Source organism: Acanthochromis polyacanthus, chromosome 2 (assembly GCF_021347895.1).
Source record: "Acanthochromis polyacanthus isolate Apoly-LR-REF ecotype Palm Island chromosome 2, KAUST_Apoly_ChrSc, whole genome shotgun sequence".
NCBI classification, from domain to species: Eukaryota; Metazoa; Chordata; class Actinopteri; family Pomacentridae; genus Acanthochromis; species Acanthochromis polyacanthus.
In genome coordinates this window covers 43,209,253-43,230,518 of record NC_067114.1, presented here as the reverse complement: position 1 = coordinate 43,230,518, position 21,266 = coordinate 43,209,253, and the positions used below count along the sequence as shown (strand labels likewise).

General features: G+C 41.1%; 1 protein-coding gene across 2 annotated transcripts in view; it reads left to right on the top strand.

Annotated features, from left to right (window-relative positions):
- Positions 1-21,266, top strand: part of lrp4 (low density lipoprotein receptor-related protein 4) — a 151,219-nt gene that overhangs the window by 81,570 nt on the left and 48,383 nt on the right. For both annotated transcript variants that reach the window (XM_022211235.2, XM_022211234.2), the window contains exons 3-8: positions 1,594-1,710; positions 12,212-12,325; positions 12,421-12,537; positions 13,885-14,013; positions 20,383-20,502; positions 20,714-20,839. In XM_022211235.2, the coding sequence (XP_022066927.1) occupies positions 1,594-1,710; positions 12,212-12,325; positions 12,421-12,537; positions 13,885-14,013; positions 20,383-20,502; positions 20,714-20,839 (723 nt within the window). The remainder of the gene's footprint in view (positions 1-1,593; positions 1,711-12,211; positions 12,326-12,420; positions 12,538-13,884; positions 14,014-20,382; positions 20,503-20,713; positions 20,840-21,266) is intronic.

Below are 21,266 nucleotides of genomic sequence, written 5' to 3'. Positions count from 1 at the left end.
CTAGATAATTTCCAAAAATACAAAAAATAAATGCCTGTTGCAACTTGAAGAGCTTAGTTTGCATGTTTTGTTGAAGCAGTGCACCAGATCCCAAAGACTACCACTTCACTGTTTCACTTGATGATAAAAACAAGCAAATGTTTGTATTTCTTAAGCCAAAAAACACCAAATTTGGGTCAAAAATGGGTGATTTCAGTCAATCAACTAATCTATTAAATGGCTAATCACTGCAGTATTATTCATTGAGACCAATACTCATTAATTGATCATCATCACATTAAAGAATGTGCTATATTCAGACAGTTTTTTTTTATTCTTGTTTGATGGTAAATTAGCCAATTTTAGACTACTTTTTAAGGTTTTGGTCAAGTTTAGACTTGTTTCATATAGAATATTGTGAAATAGTGTTGGTTTTATGAGACTTGCTTGCGAGGTAATACAAAATATGTGGCAGAAATCACAGCACCATAGAATGTGGCTATTTAATCTCGATGTATCCACAAACAGAATGACCTTGTGCTGACCACGTGTGTGTTATGCATGTGTAAGATATGCATGGATACCAAATCACATGACCTAAATATGTGGTGGGCGGTGGGAATTGATGGGACTCGGGAACACCCCCACAATTTAATCAATTGTTCCTTGTATCATTTCCAACGGATAAATCTGCAGCAGTCGATTTATAGTAGGATCGCAATCATGTGATCATCAGCAGGCAGCTGACGGAGTGTTCAGTTGTCATAGTTACAGTGATAATGCGCTGCCCGCTATCTTGCAATGATTTGTCTTCAATAAGTTCATGGATCCAGACTATGAGCCGTATCACTGCCAAAATCTGATCACTTGGTCCTTGTGCCATTTCTGACCTTAATTATAAATTTTATCCAAATCCATTAGTCTGTTTTTGAGTAATGTTGCCAACAGACAGACAGACAGACAGATGTACACCGATCGTCACATAACTCTGTTGTGTTCCTTGGTGGAGTAACAAATAAAGTGTTCAGATTTCTGGGGTAAAAGGGCCCAGTTGGAGCAAAAATAATTGTAAATGTGGAATATTCTATCTTTTATCTATACATGCTAACTAGCTAAATATCAGCAGTTTCTCTAGAGAATCACAGACTCCTCCTTTAATATGCATTTCATTTTCACGGAACACTGGTTGAAATCAGGGAATGATGCAGAACATGTTGTTCCCTCCCTGAAAATACAAATAAAACACAAATTCCAAAAATCTGGAGGATACAAACTTCTCAAACTGATAATATCCAGCTGTTTTCAAAGGTTATCGCGCTTCACTGTGTCTGTTGCACATCATGTAAGAATAAATATAACTCAGGCCTCCAGTAGGGTTTGAGACATGAGAGGAACCGTCACTAATATGAAAAACAGCAGGAAAGTAATGTTTGAGAGGATAAAGCAAAGCAGCACATGTCATAAAAAAATTGAATAAAATTTAAAAAATACTCACAGGAACTGCCTTTCCTTGCATCCTCTGCCTCTCTTCTACTCTCTGTCGCACAGTTTGTCTGTTTTTTTTGTTTGTTCCTGTTGACAAACGTGTTGTTTTCTGGCCTTGTTTACCTGCAGTGCTGCCCACCTGCTCGCCGCTGGACTTCCACTGCGACAACGGCAAATGTATCCGTCGCTCCTGGGTGTGTGACGGAGACAACGACTGCGAGGACGACTCCGACGAGCAGGACTGTCGTAAGTACAGTTCCTCCCTTTCAGACAAGCAAACAAACAAACAATCCTACCGATAGGAGCTGTCAATGCACACACAAACACACACTGAGACCTGCTCTGTCAGGCTCAAGGGGACGAGTTATTAAAGTGGACAGATGTTTGAGGCAGCCATGTGCAATGAGGTGTTTGGAGTTTGAAGGTGTTGTCTGTCTGTCGCAAACACACACAAAACACACCGTAGCATGAGGTCAGCACTCACACTGTCACCATGCAAGACATTCTCCGACCTTTGGCCTCACTTTATTCTTACTCTTTTGACTTGGGGAGCTAGCTGTGTGTGTGTCTTTGTGCGTCTGTGTGTGACCTAGTGTGTGTGTTCTGCCCAAAAATACCCCTCAGCAGCTGCCTGCCAGGCAGAATGTGGCCTGCAGTGGGTGAAGTAAGCAGCGTGTCTATTTCTACACTCGTATTTATGTATCTGTGCATTGCTGCCTGGTGAGTGTGCGAGCTGCTGGATTTCTCTCTCACTGAGGATCATTTCCAGTTAGACATTGAAGAAAATTTTTTTAAAGAAAAGTGTTTTGTCTCTTTCATGGGGTTAATGCGAAATCCACAAAATGTCAGTGCGACTGGGAAAAGAAAACATCCCATTATTCTGACTTGAGAATGCACTGTTTCACGCTGCAGCTATTTTTAGGTCGACTCAAGGTCAACGGTTGGGGTTGTGTGAGGTTGTACAGTTGCATATGTGTGCGTTTTTCCATTATCAAGGTGCAGTTAGTGGTCAGATTATGCGTCCACATTTAGACTCTGTAATGACTCGTGGATGCACGCTGCAGACCAGCCGCTCCATCACGCTGTCACTCAGTTTGGTGATTCAGTTTAATCAGCCTTACATCTGTGAAGTCGACAGGAATAGTTCCAGGCAGAGACGAGCTCCTGATGGAGGCAACACATGGCGGAAAGTGTCCGGCAGCGTCCTTCAGCTTTTCAGCGTGAAGGATTTTCAACCACCGGCACGCCGCTTTACTAATTCACAAGCTTTAATTGTGCAAATGTTTCATCATTACCGTGAAGAAAAGGAAATGTTGGTCTGTTTGCACAGTTAAGGAATTAATCAGTACCCTCTGAATGTTTGCTGTCCTCAAGCTGGAAAGCATGATTCAGCTCCATTTTGATGGAAGATACACAGAAATCCTGATTTTACTCCATTGCTTAACTAGGGATGTCTTATTTCAGTTGACATTAATGATTACTGACCATTTTAATCAAGTTTTTTAATAAAAAAACAGAAGAAAAAAGGTTTAATTTGAATTTAACCACTTAAGCCTATTATCAAAGTATCTGCAGGCGTCGCTACAGACTAGCCCTCCTTGGGAGACCTGCAGGAAAATTACAGGGAGAGTGACTGCAAAAGGGCTTTATTATTGAAGGTTATGGGAGGCTATTTATGATCCAGGGATGTAGTTCACTCAGGGTTTGTTTGGGGTTGTTCGTGCAATCATACTTTGTGTTCATTGCAGTCTGTATCTACAGAGGGTCCTCGGCTTACATTGTAATTTTGTTTCTACAGCATGACGGAAGGCGATTTCTGCCGTAAGTCGGAACTCACTTCAATAAGAACCGTTTTATTACATCTAATTTCACTTCCATGGAGAGGGCTTTCTGGTTCTTCGAAGCACTGTCATCAGAAGAGTCTGACTTATGATTCGGAGCCATAATGAAGGGAAAAAAGTTTTCAAAAAACAAAATGAATCAAGAAAGTGAATGTAGCACAATGCAAAGTGGCGTACAGCCGGCAAATGTAAAAAAAGCTGTCTTCCTCGTGTAGCGCCACGTGACGACGTATTCGTCCGCTCCGCTCGCCAACTAGTTCCCGTGCAAAATTTGTTTTAACGCCACAAATGCCGTACGTCGGAATGATGGAACAAGATTTTCTTAATAAATTTATGGGAAATGGCGATGTAACCATGTGGTCGAAGAAGCCGTAAACAGAGGACCTGGTGTAATCCATTTCAGTGAAACTATATAACCCCCTGTTGAACCATTTTCTATGAGGCTGTCACTGGTACATATTGCTACAATTTTATCACCCAGCCATATGAATAACTAATAACATTTTACTGTCAGTGTCTATCTACTGAAAGCTTGTCTCATTTGTTTAACATCATTTTCTAGCAAGTTGGATCTAAGTGCAAACTAGAACACTAGCATTTTTAGTTAAAGACTCAAAATGGGAACTTTCTGGAGTCTTTATGTTATTGTGGGTTTTCTTTAAACTGGTTACAACTTTTTTTTTTGATTGCTTTAAGTCAAGGAGTTACTGCAGGTAGATTTTTAGGGGTGAAGCTGTGCTCTTAAATGTACATCAAAGAATCTTGGAGGCATTTTGATTCCATTGAAACAACTTCTCTTCCATCACAAACACTTACAGAGTACTGGAGCTTCTATGATTAATCAATTGATTAATTAGTTGTCAGCTGTTGAATTAGTTATCAACTGCTTTGATGATTGATTAACTGGGTTAAGTAATAGAAAAGTCAAAAATCTCCCATGACAGCATCTTAAATGTGAATATTTTCCATAGTAAATGGAATGTTTTTGGGTTGTGGACAAAAAAAACAAATTTGAGGATGTCATTTTGGACTTAAAGAAACTAATTTTTCATCATTTTTTGACTTAGACACAGATCAGTTATCGATCAGTTGAGAAAATAATTAGCAAATTAGTTGCCAGTGGGACTAATCACTACTTTAGCACAACTTTTATACAACTTTAGATCTCAGTATAAAGGTGACAACACCAGAAACTGAACATGTAAGCACTGCTTTGTTGTCAGACTCCTATCAGCCAATGCTAAGTTGCATCATGTGGTGGCAGAAGATGTCAGACACACCTGATAAACTCAAGTGTGCAGTGAGATTGAGCTGGGACTGTCTGCCTGAGGTATCCATCCGGGAGGTCAGGAACAATTTGTCTTGCATACTTTGGCTGGAATGTGAGCAGATCACAAGCTGTTTATTGTGGAAGTGAGTCCTCAGAGCTGTGGTCTTTAGGTCAGTGGTGTTTGCAGATACTCAGCAACCTGCTAGTGGATGTCTTTAAGCGAGTGTCTTAACCATAAAGTTGATATATATGAGCATGATGGACTGCACTGTTCAGTCACATGTGTTCAAAGCTGAACTTTAGCATATTGTCTTGCTAACAGCAGCATGTTACCATAGAGGATAAACACAGTTAATGACGCAAATCTGCTGCTCATATTATTTCACCAAAGTACTATTTTCCCTTTTTCATTTCCTCCATTTATGAAGTAATCGCAGATTGATTTCTGGAATATACATGAATTATTTTGCTAAGTTTGGACTGTAATTTAATTCACAATGATGTGTGTTTGCTTCAGTTTGCGCCACCGTGAATTTTTGTGTAATTGTGCCTACTTATGTTGTTCCGTTGACTTTATGTAAATCCACTACTAGAGTTAACATGATAATTATGCATAAAATGACTTCCCTTATTTCTTCATTAAATTTGACAAAAGTAAATGCACCATTAATATAAAATAAAATACTTTCTTGAGATTGTTGATTTGAATCCTGCATGCTGGCGAAAGATCTGCAGTTAAACATTAACCTCCTGTAAAAGATGCTTTGTAAAACCTATTTTACTAAATTTTAAATTCTTGCAAGGCGAAGGGAATCCAATGTCCAATGGGACTATTATGTTGTGTCGCTGTAGTAGTAAAAAAATCTGCCCACTGGTATATATAAAGTCCAAAATCCTGCAAGTGAAGTAGCTGTAGCAAGACCATAAAGGGAAGGAGTGGATGAACCTGGTTACACAGGTTCGTCTATGTAGATTCTTAGTCATCCAGGACTTGATAATCCTGTGAGCTTCAGTAAAAAGCAGCTAGACTTCTCTTTTACATTCTTAAATGAGACGTGAATTGTCTTAAAGAAACTAAAACAGAAGGCCAGTTGCTTCATACTGGAGCTCCTGAGAACATGGTTACGCTGCATAGTAAAGCCAGCATGCCTGCAATGATACCGTGAGGATTTGTTTAGAAACTTTTGACAGGGTTGTTTCACAAAGATCCGAGAACAGATCTGACAGCAGGAGTTTCGCAAGCACACAGAAGCACTTTGACAACGAGCAGATTCACGGAAACTGAAGGACATTTGTGCAAACAGCAGTATGTCTCAGTGCAGACAAACAGTTCTGAGCAGGAACAGAGCAGATTTGCACTCGATAAGGGGCTGTGCAAGAGAACGAGCAGGATTTGCAAGGGAAAACATTGCAAAATGTGAATGTGAAATGAAGAAATATTGCTGTCAAATTGAAGAAATAATGGCGACTTTGTAATTATCGCATTACTGTCTTTACATACAGAAAGATAGATTGTACATTATTCATTTTCGAGATACCTCATGTGTTGGACTCGGGACATTTTGCTTTGTTGAGACACACTTAATGAACAACAAGAAAAGCACTCAGAGAGTGCAATACTCTGCCAAGGCTGCTCAATGTTGTTGTATCATTTCTGATGGATGAAATCTTTAATAAAAAAAGGCCTTGCGGTGAGCACAGGCGTGTGTTACACATCTGTACATTATGCACGGATACCGAATCGTGTGACCTAAATATGTAGCAGGCAGTGGGAATCGATGGGACTCAGAAACACCCCCACAATTTATATAATTTGTTCCTTGTATGATTTCCGACAGATAAATCAGGATAGGTCTGCAGCGGTGGATTTGTAGTAGGATCACAATCATGTGATCGTCAGCAGGCAGCTGACGTAGCATTCACATGTCATAGTTACAGTAACGCTATGCCACTATCTCACAATGATACAGAAATCTTTAACAAATCTATGGATCTAGACTATGCTGTGCTGCATCAATGTCAAAATCTAATCACTTGGTCCGTGTGTAATTTGTGCGCTTCTCTGAAAATGTCATTGAAATCCGTTAGTCCGTTTTTGAGTAATGTTGCTAACAGACAAACAGATGGACAAACGTACACCGATCATCACATAACTCCGTCGTGTTCCTTGGCGAAGCAACAAATAAAGTGGCTCAGATTTCTGGGGTAAAAGGCTCAGTTGGAGCTAAAAAAAAATGGAAATCTGGAACATTATCGCCATCTGTACATGCTAACTAGCTAAGTATCACCGGTCTCTCTCTAGAATCACAGAATTCACCTTTAATATGCATTTCATTTTCACCTCACGCTGATTTAATGTTGCTAACAGACAGATAAAGTACGCCCATCGTCACATAACTCTACCACGTTCCTGTCGGTGTCATTAAGTCGTTCGGCTATCTTCTCTGGTTAGCATGAATGTTTGTACTAAACTTCATTGCGATCCGCTGAGTATTTACTGAGACATTTCTACTCTCACTGACTGATCCTTAAAGCCCCGGTGCAACAGTGTGCCAGAAAATTAGCAGATGACTGCTTTAAATGATGTGGATTTAATGAGAATTAACTTTGCCATCTGTGTTAAAGATGAAGGGGCAGTTCCCTTCCATCAGCGAGTCTGTGAGACTAGGATTAGAGGCAGAGTCACGCTTTAGCAGCACTTAAATAAAATCTCAACCGCAAATACACGCCAATCACTGGGATTGTTTTCTTGCAGAGCTCAAGTGTTTCCAGCAGGTACAGACTATCTGTTGATGATTTTCTTATCTGTCCGTCATCCGGAGATCCTCCCCCTCTGCTGACCCACATTCGGTATCAGCAGCCAGACATTGAATCACTTCCTGATGGGGGGTCTGTCTGCTGCCAGCCGCTATGAATTTTTCATCTTCATGCCCAGTATATTTTCCTCCCATCCCTGTTTCTCATACTACTTATTATTTCATGCCTCTGTCTATGTCTTCGGGTTTTTGTCTGTCTTTCACCTCCCGATATGTTTTGTTTCTCGGTGTGGTGCGGGAGTTGTACTTCATTATTTAGAGCCGGTGAGAGAGAGGATCCTCCACGCTCGGCTGGAGCTGAAGTCAAGGTTTTGGAGTAAGGTGTGCGTTTGATCTTGAGGTATTCAGAATTCTTGAAGTTTTTAAAAGACATTTCACAGAATAAAACCTGACACCCGTTTCACCGCACACACATGCAGGAGGCACGGCGATGACTCCAGGCGCTCTTTGCCCTTTGACGTTTGGCCGCCGTGTGAATGATGAGCATCTTGAGGACTTGTTGACCTCCGACCTCCCTCTGTTTACCTCGCTGATGGAGGAGGGACAGAGTATGGAAGGGACACTGGGAGGGAGAGAATCAATTATTTTCTTGCAAGCTGAATAATAGGTTGAATTAGTGGTTTTCGGTCGATTGTCCGGGCAAAATTAAATTTTCATTTGGTTCCACCCAAGGACATTTACAAGGTTTAGATCCCTTTCTTTTTCAAAGGGGGGAGGGCATACCAGCATAGGGGAGGTGGGTGAGCTGAGGTTTAGCCTAGCATTGGCTAGCCTCATAAATAAGTGGGCCTGGCTCATATATTTCACATATCAGTGGAGTGTTTCCTGTAGGTTGGCTGATTATTTACAAGAAATTGCAGAAGTACTGGTGGGTTAGGGTTAGGGTTAGGTTAGGGGATGGCCCAACATCCCCCTAACCCTACACGGTAATGCCGTGAATTTATTCTGTCACTTGCATGTAGTGATTCACTATCCTTCTTAGTACAAAGCCAGTTATCAGCTCCTAAAAAAACAAATTTAAAGGCCCTTTTAAAAAATGTATCTATAAAGAAAATACCATATGATATTTCTGTAGTTGATTTTTAGTTATTTTGCTTTTAAAAAAATCAATATGTAACCTTCTTAATCCCCAAAACCCACCAGAGGGTTAGAAAAGCATATCTTATTATTTCTTTTTTTTTAAAGCCCAAATTACAGTATTTATCAACCAGAAACTGTAAAAACAGACAAAATCTTCAGATTTTCAACTCTTTGACGGTTGTTGAACTAATCAAAATCCCTTTATTCGACATATCTCATTTTTTTAAAAATGGCTAGATTCTGTAAAAAGCACACAAAAAAGATATGCTTCTCAGTATATTATGAAGCTTTTAGCTTCCAAATCGCGTTTGCCAGGAGATAAGTATAGAAACAAATTAAAAATGTAACTAGTCAAACATCTATAGTGTGTAGATTCACCATTTCCTTGCCAGCATTTGAAACACTTGTATTCACTTTTTTTTTTGGGGGGGGGGGGGACTTGTTGATTTCCAATTTTTATTCCATTTTCAAAAAAAATTGCATCAAGTAGTTAATTTCTTTATTTTTTTTGGTGTTCTTACTGTGTCATAATGCATGCATGACATTTCTGACATTTTTGCTTAATTGCAACATTATTAAAGCTGGACAGCAATGTGACACCAGCAAGAGACATCCAGGAACTGGTTTGAACTGGATTTCAGAGGCGTTAAACAACTGAGCAGTTGGAAACAGAGACCGTTTGTCAGTTTTGCTGGATTACTAATGAAACAATCAAATTCTAAAATCATTGCTGATTTATATTCTGTCACTGTAAAAATATTCATTAACTTCCAGCCACTGAGAAACACAGTGTATCACTGTATCTTTCAGTGAAAACTGAAGCCACAATGAGTAAAAAAGTGATGCCCTGAAGCTTAATGGGGTTAAAGGTGATCTGATTAGGATTTTTGTGGGCAATATTGAACACGAGGTGTATTTGAAGTCTCCTGTATCATGTGATGTTATTCATTATGTATTTATATTCTTGTATTTATTTATAGGTAGATAGTCTGGCATGATGAATTGATTTCTTTTCCATATTTATGTCATTTATTGAGGAAGAGATGGCAGCAGGGGTCATTTGGGAGGAAGTGAAAGCAGTGTGATGCTCACAGTGATGTTCTGCTGGGACACTTTGGGTTCTGGCATTCATATGGATGTTAACTTGACACACACAGTATCTAAACATTTTTACAGATCCAGGACAAGTCTTAATGGCTGCAATATTCCTTGAAGGCCTCTTTACAGAGGTTCATGCTCCTTGCCACACTGAGACTAAAAGCTGAAGATGTTTACCTCCAAATTCCCCAGATCTCAATCCAATTCTTCATCTGTGTGATGTTCTGAAAAACAAATCCCCTCTTTGGAGGCTCTTCATGTCATGTCACTGATCTCAGAAGTGGAAAACAGTGTATTTGTGTCTCAGATGTGTTGCTGCGATGCTCTAATACACCTGAGAAAAGATGAAAAATCTCTCCGTAATAAAGAAAATCTTCATCTTTGTCTCTCTTTTCCGTGGGCATCCCTCTGCTTCTGTCTCCCCTTATCTCTCTCTGTTTGTCTCAGCTGTCTAACACTCACATTCGGCAGTGATAAATTATAGATTACCTCCTGCCAGGGGCCATCCATCACTGGCTCTCCTTGACGAACCTGTTTATTCGGCCCCAGCTCCACTCCCGGCTGGGCTTTGCCATTGATTGTGGGGGTAACTGTAGACGCTGGTGTTTTGGACGTGTGATTAAAGAAGGAAGGGGTTGTTTGGATAAATGAAAGGGTTTGAAACACTGACTATGTTACAGTGCTGAGAGTTGACTAGGAGTTAGTTGTAACTGCATCATCGGGGCTGTTTGTATGAATGACAACTGTGCCTTTATCTGCAGTCCCAAGATTGACTCTCTAATGAAGCATACACTAACATACAGTAGGCAGTATATGTATTTAAGATATAAAATAAGTGTTTGGTTTGGTAGATTAGATGGGTCTTGAATTCAAAATGGTAGAGAAAAGTGTTCAGTGTTTACCTTGTGTGCTCTGAGATAGTGACTATTTATGTTTTTCTATGTTATAAACGGCCATATTTTGACAACTTCCAGGGAATGCAACACTTTGATCTAGATTTTCTTTTATCTGATGAGCTAGATGGAGGTTGAGTACGCTGGAGTGTCGACCTCCTATTCTTGTATGAGTCAGAAGAACTTGAGTCTGGTATTGTGCTTATGAAGGATGCACTGTATGGCTCATTCAGACTTGGATTTCGATAGTGTTTAAAGCGCTCATCCTGTCAAAATCAAATTTTATTTATTTTTTACCTTGTTAATGTGTCATATGAGATTTTTGTTTGTACTAGAAGACAGTTCCTGGGACTGCACAGTCTGACCAACACAGATTTAGACTTTGGCGGCTTCATATGGAACGCTGTTTAAGATCCCACTTACTGTGTCAAAATGAAGGGACTGACTACACTCTTCAATATCGTTATTCTTCTTCATTTATGCCCTAATTGCATTACAAAAATAATTACTTGCTGTTATACAGTACGTCAGCAGAGATAATAGGTGAGCAGGTGTGCTCAAGCTGTAGGAAATGTGGAGGGGTGGATGTAAAAAGGGGCAGGAAGTTCATTGATTGTACATTTAATGTGAAGCAATGTTGTATCTAAACTTTTTCGAGGCCTGAGGTGATTATTTTCATGGAGAAATATGCCTTAATATGTAACTTTGATACACAGAGATAAGTTTTTAGATGTTATTAGTGAAGAAACAGCTAACAAGCGCTCTGCCACCTTTAACAGATTAGCTACTACCTGACCAACAGAAAAATAACCCATTGTTTTGTGTATTTAATTTATGCGCACCATGCCCTCTATTGTCACTAGAGAGCAAAATGCATAATTTTTTAGGGGTTTTTTGTGTCTTAGGAAAGCAAATCTTGAACAAACTTCTTAATTGATAATCCGCAGCATTTTTACATCAGTAATTGATCAACCGATAACACAAAATTCAAAATGAACTCAATGGATCTCAATGCAGCCGCTTTTAATGTCACTCCAATGGAATCAGCTATCAGCCATGGCTGGTTGGCATGAAGACTTTTTCATTGTGGCCTGTTTTTTAGCTAAACTCCCATAATGCTCTCTGCTTGCCAACATGAATCTGCCAATAGTCGACTGATCACCTCCTCTGATTCTGACAATTTTAAAGAGTAAGAGGCTTCAACTAGTGGTGTAACCAGATACTACAGATAACCCACAATATTTAAGTCCTTTGTCTTCTCGGGCAACATATTTTTTATCTGATTTACCACTAATCACAAACATCTCAAGTTCTTTTTTTCAAGCTTTTGTTGTTCATGTTGGTAAAGTGCTTTACAGGTAAAGTTCTTATAGTCGGTGACAGTGAAGACAGCCACTTTATTGACCACTCTCGTCCCAGTGCTGCAGTCGCTGTCTATTGAAAGTTTTTTTTGTGTTGAGATCGAAGTGCAGGATTCTCAGTTGGTGAGCCTTTAAACTCTCAACTAGCAGCCTTGGGAAAGTTCAACCTGTTTATGGAGACAGAAATGTCTTCTTTCTGCTCAGCCCTTTGCTGTGAGGCTGACATGAAAGGCCACAGTTCTCCTGGAGTCAGGGCAGCTTTAGATGCATGTCAGCGGAGCCCGAGGACGGCAGCGTCTTATCACCTTCTTGTAGAGTATCTGTTCTTTGCTTTTTGTTGTATCTGTATCATTTGTCCTCTGAAACCTTTTTTTTTCTTCCTCTGCAGCTCCCAGGGAGTGTGAGGAGGACGAGTTTCACTGCCAGAACGGATACTGTATTCGCAGCCTCTGGCACTGCGACGGAGACAATGACTGCGGGGACAACAGTGATGAACAGTGTGGTGGGTGCACACAAAGAGATGCACGAACACGAGCATGCAAACAGATGTTTATTCACGCCGTCTTTTCATTTGTCTTGTGTGTTTTTCTATGACAGATATGCGCAAATGTTCAGACAAGGAGTTCCGTTGTACAGATGGGAGCTGCATCGCCGAGCACTGGTACTGTGATGGAGACACGGACTGTAAGGACGGATCAGATGAGGAAAATTGCCGTAAGTTACGCAGCCTATGTGAACTTCTCAAACAAAAAGTTTTATTCATGTAAGCACAGTGAAGTACAGTGTTTTTTTGAGGAAGTCAAGTTGGGATAACAGCTTCACTTTTGTTGGTCAGCATCACAGATCATGCAGCAGTTTTATGCTGCACAAAGTAATGTTTGGATCAAAGAGTTCGCTGTCTTCCCCTGCAAAAACATCTGGTTATTTTTAACTTTTAATCCATAATCAGATAACTAATTTATACTTGTGGTCTCCAAACTGACAAAGGGACATTGTCAAATTGCTTGTTTATCCAAAAGTTCAAAAATACTTAGTTCCCAGTGGTTTTAAACAGGAAAGAAGATTAACTTTCTGAACCGCAAAACCAGCTGGTTCATTTGAAAGTCATGCTACTTTCTAAAAACATGCTAACAATGCTCCATTTATCACAACAGGAAACTGTAAAAACAGAAGGAATTTTCATCTTTACACCAGTCACGCCAAAGCATGTCATTTGGAATAATGGTCATACAGTTCTATTTCATTAGAATCACTTCATTCTATACGTTTCATTTAAGAAAATGCCAAAAATGAAGTGGTTATTAATAACCAGATTCTACAAAAACTAAAATTTCTGTGGTATTTGGCAAAGCAGTTGAGCCATTAATGGCTCAGCTGCAACCAATACTGACGTGGCAAAAATTCAGGAACCTTTTGGTTGGACTCAGCAAACAAATTTATAATGTAAGTAGTAAAATATCAATAGTATGTAGAGTCTCCATTTCTACCCACCACAAAGCCGGTTACATTTAATTTCAATCAATAACCAAATAACTAATTCATACTTGTGCTTTCTTTTGATAACAGAAAAAGACTAAACACAAAATTGCAAAAAAACTGAAATCTTTCAGTGGGACACTTAATTGGGTTTTGATCAGTGGCTTGTACTCAAATCCAAAATAATTAGATCGCAAATCACTGAAAAACTGCAGTAAGTGACTCTAAAGGGTCACGTTTTCATATGTGAGCAGTGTGTTATTTGTAAAATTGAAACTGTCTTGTCCCTCCCCAGAGAGTCTGTCAAGTCTCTCCACTCAAAAGCTCTCCCTTATAACTTAAAATCACGGCCACAAGAAGAGAAGAAAATTTCGAGCAGCTGCACATTGGCTTAGATCTCTCGTTAACGAGCTTACCGCGGAGCATGTAAACATGTCCGCTGCCTAAGTCGAGAGCCGAGCGTCCCCTTCGTTTCACGTATAGTTTCTGACAGACTCAGCAGAGAGGCTTCAAAGAGCCGCTGACAGCCAGCTGCTGCGCCATCTTTCCCAGCATCTGTTTGACGGTGTCTGTGTGTCTGTGCAGCCTCAGATGTGATGACAGCCACCTGCAGCGTGGAGGAGTTCCAGTGTGCATATGGACGCTGTATCCTGGACATCTACCACTGCGACGGAGACGATGATTGCGGAGACTGGTCGGACGAGTCCGACTGCTGTGAGTTCTCTGTCAGATTATTTCCAGCGTCATGAAGCCCCAGCCTTTGATTTTTGTATTATTAAATTTTGAATCTTTAGCGAAAAAAAACATTTTCCCCAGACACTAAGCCACAGTAATAGACTGTCTGTTTTAATCTCCAGAGGAAATTCAGTTGTTACAGCAGCATGGATATTCAATTAAGGGGCAAACAATATGACAACACAGAATATTAGGGTAGGGTATAAAGTGGAGGGCTGCACAGTGGATTGGCGGTTAGCACTTTTGCCTTGCAGTTTAAAGATCCTCATTTACATGTTCTCCATGTGCATGCGTGGGTTTTCTCCGGGTACTACGGTTTCCCCCCACAGTCCAAAAACATGATCAGGTTAATTGGAAACTCTAAATTCTCCATAGGTGTGAATGGATAGGCTCCAGCCCCCACAACCTTAATGAGGATTCCGTCAGTCCATTGCATCCAACGGAATCGGTGACATGAATGAAGTTATTCATCCAGCTCCCTCTGTCCAGCATTGCAGTCCAAGGTTCTTTGCCTTCCAGACTATTGTCTTCTTCTAGCACCTTCCTTAATGTTGTGCTAGGCCTGCCAGCCCTTCTGATAGCGGATTGGTCAGGAGAGTTCCTTCTGACATCAGAAGATACCAATCCAGAAGGATTTGGAGTGTCTTCATTAGAAGTTGCTGGGACTTTATCATAACCATGTAGGAACTGAGTAGCACGGGCTTCAACTGTGGAGCTGTTATCTGAACTCATCATGAATTACTAGCAGCAGAAATACTGTGTCGACTTGCCAAGACTCAGACCTGAGCCTCCTGAGGAAGTAGAGCCGACTCAGACCCTTCTTGTAGACAGCCTCCGTGTTTGTAGACCACTCCAGCTTGTTGTCTAGACTCACTCCCAGGTACTTGTATGTCTGGACAATCTCCACATCAGTACCACTGATGTAGACAGGAGAGGGTGGAAACGTGTTCCTCCTGAAGTCCACCACCGTCTCCTTGGCCTTTATCACATTGAGCTGCAGGTGGTTCTCGCTGCATTCATCCTAACTTCCGTTGTCCACACAGCCTGCTATGGCCGTGTCATCTGAGAATTTCTGCAGGTGACTCGACTCGGCGCTCAGTGTACGTCTAACTCTAGTTTTTCCTCTAAATTTTACACAGGAAATCTTAAACTTGATCACAAAGGCGAGCTCCTCCTGAACTCTGGGCAGACGTAAAGCCTAAGATCTGAAGTGCAGACTCTGTAGCAGTCCATGAACAAAACAAATCACAACGGCACACAGCAAAGTGACTGATCCGGCCGGTTCTGCTGGTGTAAAGATCACAGTGAGCCGCTGTCATCTGCTTGCACACACATGCGCAGATAAACATGCTTACTCTTCAGGATCCGCGGCAGCACTCCGAGTTCTCGCTGAGCAGCTTCTTGAACCGAAGCTGAAGACACAGCTCCTCTGGGAGACCGGTTCTGTTTTAGATGAGAGTTTGTTCTCTCCCTCTGGCAGACATCTCTTCTCTCCCCTTCCACTCCTTTCTGCTTCGCCGACTTTTCCTCGCATCCTGCAGGTTTCTAACTAGAGGTTGAAAGTGCATTAGTGACTCATCTGAACAGGAGGTTTAGGCCATGATAATTTCTAGTGGATGTGCTAATCACTTCCTGACCTGGAAATCACCTCCATGGAGGATCTTCCAATTATTTAAATGCACCTCGAGGACAGAGGAGGGAGGAAACACAGGTGTGTTCTCGGAAGTGTTTTGTCATGTAGCGTGACACATAAATGTTGGTGTCAGTTGGATTTGACCGTGATTCAGTTTTTCTGGCACGTCATAAATAAGTCCGACACGAGGGAATGAAGGACTCCTCAGAGATCCAAATTAGCATAATGAATAGCATTTCACTGACACTCCAGTCGTATAGAAGTAAAATATCTTCCGCAGTGGGGCATTAGGTGTAGATATTGCTGCATTTAGGAGCTATTTTCATTATAATTGGCCTGTTGAGAATTATTTAAAGGTGCTGATTGTTTAGACTCTAATAGTTCAGATAAATAAGACAAAGCGATATTATGAAATGGCTTGTTTGTCTGGCCCAAAGTCCGACAACCCAAAAATAGTTCTATAAAAGAGATAAGAACCCCAACATCTGCCAGAAGGTTTTAAAGAAACCCTTTCTTTTCAAATGCCAGTATTACAACTTGAGAGTGTAAAAACAATTAACTATTCATGTGTGACTTTTGGTTTCATCAGTAAAACAACCAAATTTAATCTGAAAATTGCGATATTTCATCAGAATCACTTAATTCTAGGTGTCTGGTTTCAAAATTTGCTGAAAATCTAACTTTTTAAGTAACCAGATTCTGCCAAAAACAGAACATTCTGCATCCTTGTCACAGCCAAAGCATAATTACTGATTCAGCTGTAAGCAAGACTGACCTGACAAAAAATCTGAAACTCTTTGGTTGATCTCGAATGAACTGCAGGCTGTGTGTCTAAGTAGTAAATACAGGGGGTCCTCAGTTTACGACCTCCTCGACCTTCGGCGATTTGTCATTAGGTCGTTCGTATTTAAAGGCGGGTCCTTGGTTTACGACATACGCGTTTCGTCGTTGCGTTGGAACTGGTTACGTGGAACTAGTTGGCGAACATGTCGTCCTGCGATGCTATAAGATAGCTTTGTTTACATTCGCCGGTTGGATTGTGTGGTAATCATGACTTTTCCGAAAAGGTAGTCGATGTCGTGATGCACGTAATGGACTTGTTTACATTTTCGCTGGAATTCCAACTGATGGCAAAAATCAACTTGTGTATATCCGTAGGAACGGAACTCCGACATAAGTTGAGGACCACCTATATCTATAGTATGTACAGATACCATTTCCCACCCCCAAAGTGTTCCTTACACCTGTTGGCACTTGGAAAATGTTCTATAGCTTGACTTGAAGTTTTCAAAACTATTGCTGTAAAGTGAATAATCAATAGTAAAGTTTCATCCTTTTATTTAGCCATGGTTGTACTGTTTCCATAGAGGTGCAGTGCTTGATATTGTGGCGAAAAATGAGCCCACAGTAAGGCAAAATGTGACAGAAACAAAACTAAATGGCCAGAAACTGCTTGGAGTTTAAAGGGTTAAACAATTGTGAAGCCCCAAGTATTATTTTTTCTAAATAACTAAATGATTAATGAAATACTGACGTCATTGCTGATTGATTCTCTACCCTTGAGAAACTATCATTAACGTCATGCATCGACCAAAAGTTGAAAAGAGATGCGCTTTGAGAGATGCCTTCACTGTCCAGCTGAAGAAAAACCCAGCCTCACTGTCAAACCAACTGTACTTTCATCTCGGCGTTTAGTCTCGATTTCACAACTTGACATCCCTCCGACGGCAGGTTGAGCTCGGGAACAGCTGCTGCTCGACAGCATCTGTCATAACTGAAAAACACTCCGTTAGATCTTTGCTGTCGCTGCGACTGAGCGAAGCCACGGTCTTGACGCAGACTATCATGTTTCCTTCTCCTCACTCCGGAGACGCTGCCTGCTGCTGACAAATCTCCCTCGCATCTCCCTCCGTGTGTTCTCCCGTCTCAGATTCCTCATTTCATTCGCTCATTCTCTTTAACTGCCCACCACATCTCTCCATCTCCCCCTCGTCTCTCTCTCTCTCTCTCTCCTACACACTCCAACTCGGTGGTTTTCCCCTCTTTGATGTGTTTATCTGCAGTGCGATAAGCGCCGCTTCAAGGTTTTTCGTAACGGCGTTTGATCATCTGTAAGGTCGCGTTATTCGCCTGAGCCGCTCTCTGTTTTCCTCTCATCTCCTCCCACATTCAGGTTTCTTAATTGCTCGCCTTCGATTCTTGAAGTGTTTAACATTTTTCGGAAAGTTGAGCTGGCATCAAAGCTTACGAAAATGCAGCCAAGAAAATAAAAAAACAAAAAAAGGGGACAGTAGGAAAATGTTTGAAATGGCTGCGGCACAAATCGACAGGAGCACGCTTGGTGATTTGTTTGGCTTTTTTAAGAGTTTGAAACGATTTCAGGAGGAATCTTTCGCTCACAAATTGGGGACCTCATGCTACGTGTTCGTTCAGAGTTAGTCTTTAAAGTCCAACTAAACTCTAGTTTGTGCACACACTCGGGCATTCCTCAGAGGCATAAGACAGCCCATCCTCAGACAGCATTCCTTGGCATCGGCTCTGCAGACACATGAAGGGCGCTTTGTTAGAGAAGAAGCCCCTCTCTTTCAGCCTCGTTCCCTTATGTGAATGCGCACACACACACAAACGCAGCAGCACACATCCAAAAGCGCTCACACTTGCATGCCTCGTTACCACTCGGGAACACCGACGCTGCTTTTGGCTGAGCAGATGAAAGAGTGCAGTTGCTGCATTTGTGTGCGAAGAAGAAGTGGTGAGATAAAGGACGGATGAATCATCTGGGCGTGTGCATGTGGGCGTCGGTGTTTTCGTCGGCGTCGATTTTTGTGGCCAATAAGTCTCCAAAACCACCTGCCGTTTTCGCCGTCTCTTCTCCTGCCCAGCTGATGGAGCCAAACCGTGATGCTCCAAGCTCTGCGACATTCTCCTTTGAATTTTTTTCCCCTCGCTTATCTGTCGGCCCCCCTGTGAGCTGGAGCTGGATCACGTTGTCAGGAGGAAACGCGTCAAAGAAACACACATTTTCACACGCCGGGATTTAAGATGCTTACGTTTGATTCAGCTCTAATCTTCTCGTCCACCTCCGTCCTCATCTGCTGCCAGTTTGAGCTTCACTTTGATCTGATCACATGTCGAGCTGTAGTGGGAGATTTGAAGGTGGGACAGCTGTGATCTGCAGGCAGAGATGATGTTGCGACAGCCAGAATAAACTGAACTAATTAATGCTGATGGCAAAAGAAGTATCACGGGTATAAAACGTAAAATGTTTGCGATTTTTTTTTTTTTTTGCTTGTTTCTTTTTGAACTTTTCGGGCCTTGGACCGCAAACTAAAAACGATGTAAAATCTCTGAAATAGGCTCGTGGATGAGTTACTTTCCAAAACCAGATAGTGATAGAGGCCCAAACTCAATTAATCTTAGAAGAGCTGGATCTGACCAACAGACAAAATTACAAACTCTGGCAGCAGCATGATGCTCCACCAAGGAGCAACATTCTTTATAGCAATATATAATAAATTTTATAGTTTTTTTCCTGCACCCCACAGTTCAAACTCTCAGAAAACACTTCACTCCTGTGATTTTATGACGCAGTCCGCAAGCTATTTGATACACAGACTCATAAAACAGGTTACACCCAACTCTATCTGAATAAAATTTCAGTCTCTGATGGGGTGTCAGTTACCAGGAACCGAGATGACCTGTGAAAACCTTTGGTTTGTGTCTTTATTCAAATGTGAGCAAACCATTCTCAATAGTGCATTTGCAACCTAAACCCACTGCTGTACATGACAAGTACAAAGAAGTTACTTTTTCCGATTTTAGTCGAGTCATTTTTGTAATTTTTTGTACACATTACATAATTTATCATAGCAAGAAGCTGTAAAAACACAAGAATATTGCAGATTATCAACTTTCTTCCAGTCTTTTAATTGATCTCGCGACTTTCAGTTTCATCAGAAAAAAAACAACAAAGCTAAGCTAAAATTGTGTCATTTCAATAAAGCTGCTTTTTGTTGTTGTTGCCAATAAAGGAAAAAGCTTCCACTAAGCGAATTCTGTAAAAATGTAGAAGAAAATTATCCTTGGTACAACAGGGTACTCTTGGATAATCAGTATCCATGTGGTAAGAATTGACTGACTCCTAGGTTGAACTGTAGGCTCATCATCACAGATACCAAAAATGTTTTTTAATTCCATTTTTTTCTAGTATTGGTGACACCAATAAAATTTCTATAAAGCAAATAACTGAAAAAAAATGCAGCTTTTCTTCTGTTTTGTGGCATTATACTGGTGTTATAAATTTAAAAAGACATCATTAGGATCTTAATGACAAATCCATTAAGATCTGTCTACTTCCAGCCATGGTTATGTTCTTCCCATAGAGGTGCAGGACTTTAGATTGCAGTGAAAAATGGTCCTACAGTGAGTAAAAATACAACAGGAGCAAAAAATGCCCAGATGGATGAAAAACAACACTTCTTGTTACCTGACTGACTGACTCCAAAAGTTCTTTTCAATTTCAACTTTATAAATCCCACATGACCAGTGGATGATCACACATCAGAGGCAGGGACATTCGGTACATTTGGCATTTTTCTAATGAAGCAAACAAACTTTTTTTCTCCTCACTCCTTAAAATTGGGACCTTAAAAGCCTGTAAGTGGTGACCTGCATGTTTAAAAGCTAATAATGAGCTGTGTGTTCTGTGTGTGCAGCCTCCCACCAGCCCTGCAGATCGGTCGAGTTCATGTGCAGCAGCGGGATGTGCATCAACGCCGGCTGGAGGTGCGACGGCGAGTTCGACTGCGACGACCAATCGGACGAGAAGAACTGCAGTGAGTAGCTTGAGTCCAGAATTGCTGAAAGAATATGAACAAAATATACAAATGAATCAGTATTAAAGATCTATTTCCATATTTGCATATGGGGATATTTTAAATCCCCATTTATGGGATTGTTTAGGTTAGTTTCAGTCGTTTATCTGATTTCATGCTTGTGATGGAAGCAGAGGACTGAAGGGATAACATTTGTGTGTTTGTCCTGCAGCCACGTCCATGTGCACGGCCGACCAGTTCCGCTGCGGTACTGGACGCTGTGTCCGGTTGTCATGGCGATGCGATGGCGAGGATGACTGCTCGGATCGCAGCGATGAAGAGGGCTGTGAGAAAACTGGTAAGACTGCGGTTGTTATTTTATTTTCAGAAGCTAAATATAACACAAGCTTCAATCGTCGTCATGACAACAGCACTGAAAAAAAAAAAACCTTTCCTCTGCCGAGAAACTCACTTTTTACGTTTTTTTGGGGAAGAAATACAGTTTCTTTTAAAAACCAGACTGATTAGTTTGGCTCTTCGTGTGCCGTTGGAAAGGTTCCACCGACGATTGGACAAACCACAGGAACGGGCCTGTGTTTTTACGATTACAATTTACAATGAACAGGCGGCAGAAAGAGGAAGAAGATGGAAAGTTGTTATTCTGTTTTTGGGTACTATCCACCTATGACCACAGCCATAATGGTAAAGACCTTCCAGATCACTTTGCAGGGACTTTGTGAACCGTGAAAATGTATTTTCCTGAAAGTCCTTTCTGTGTTTGCTTT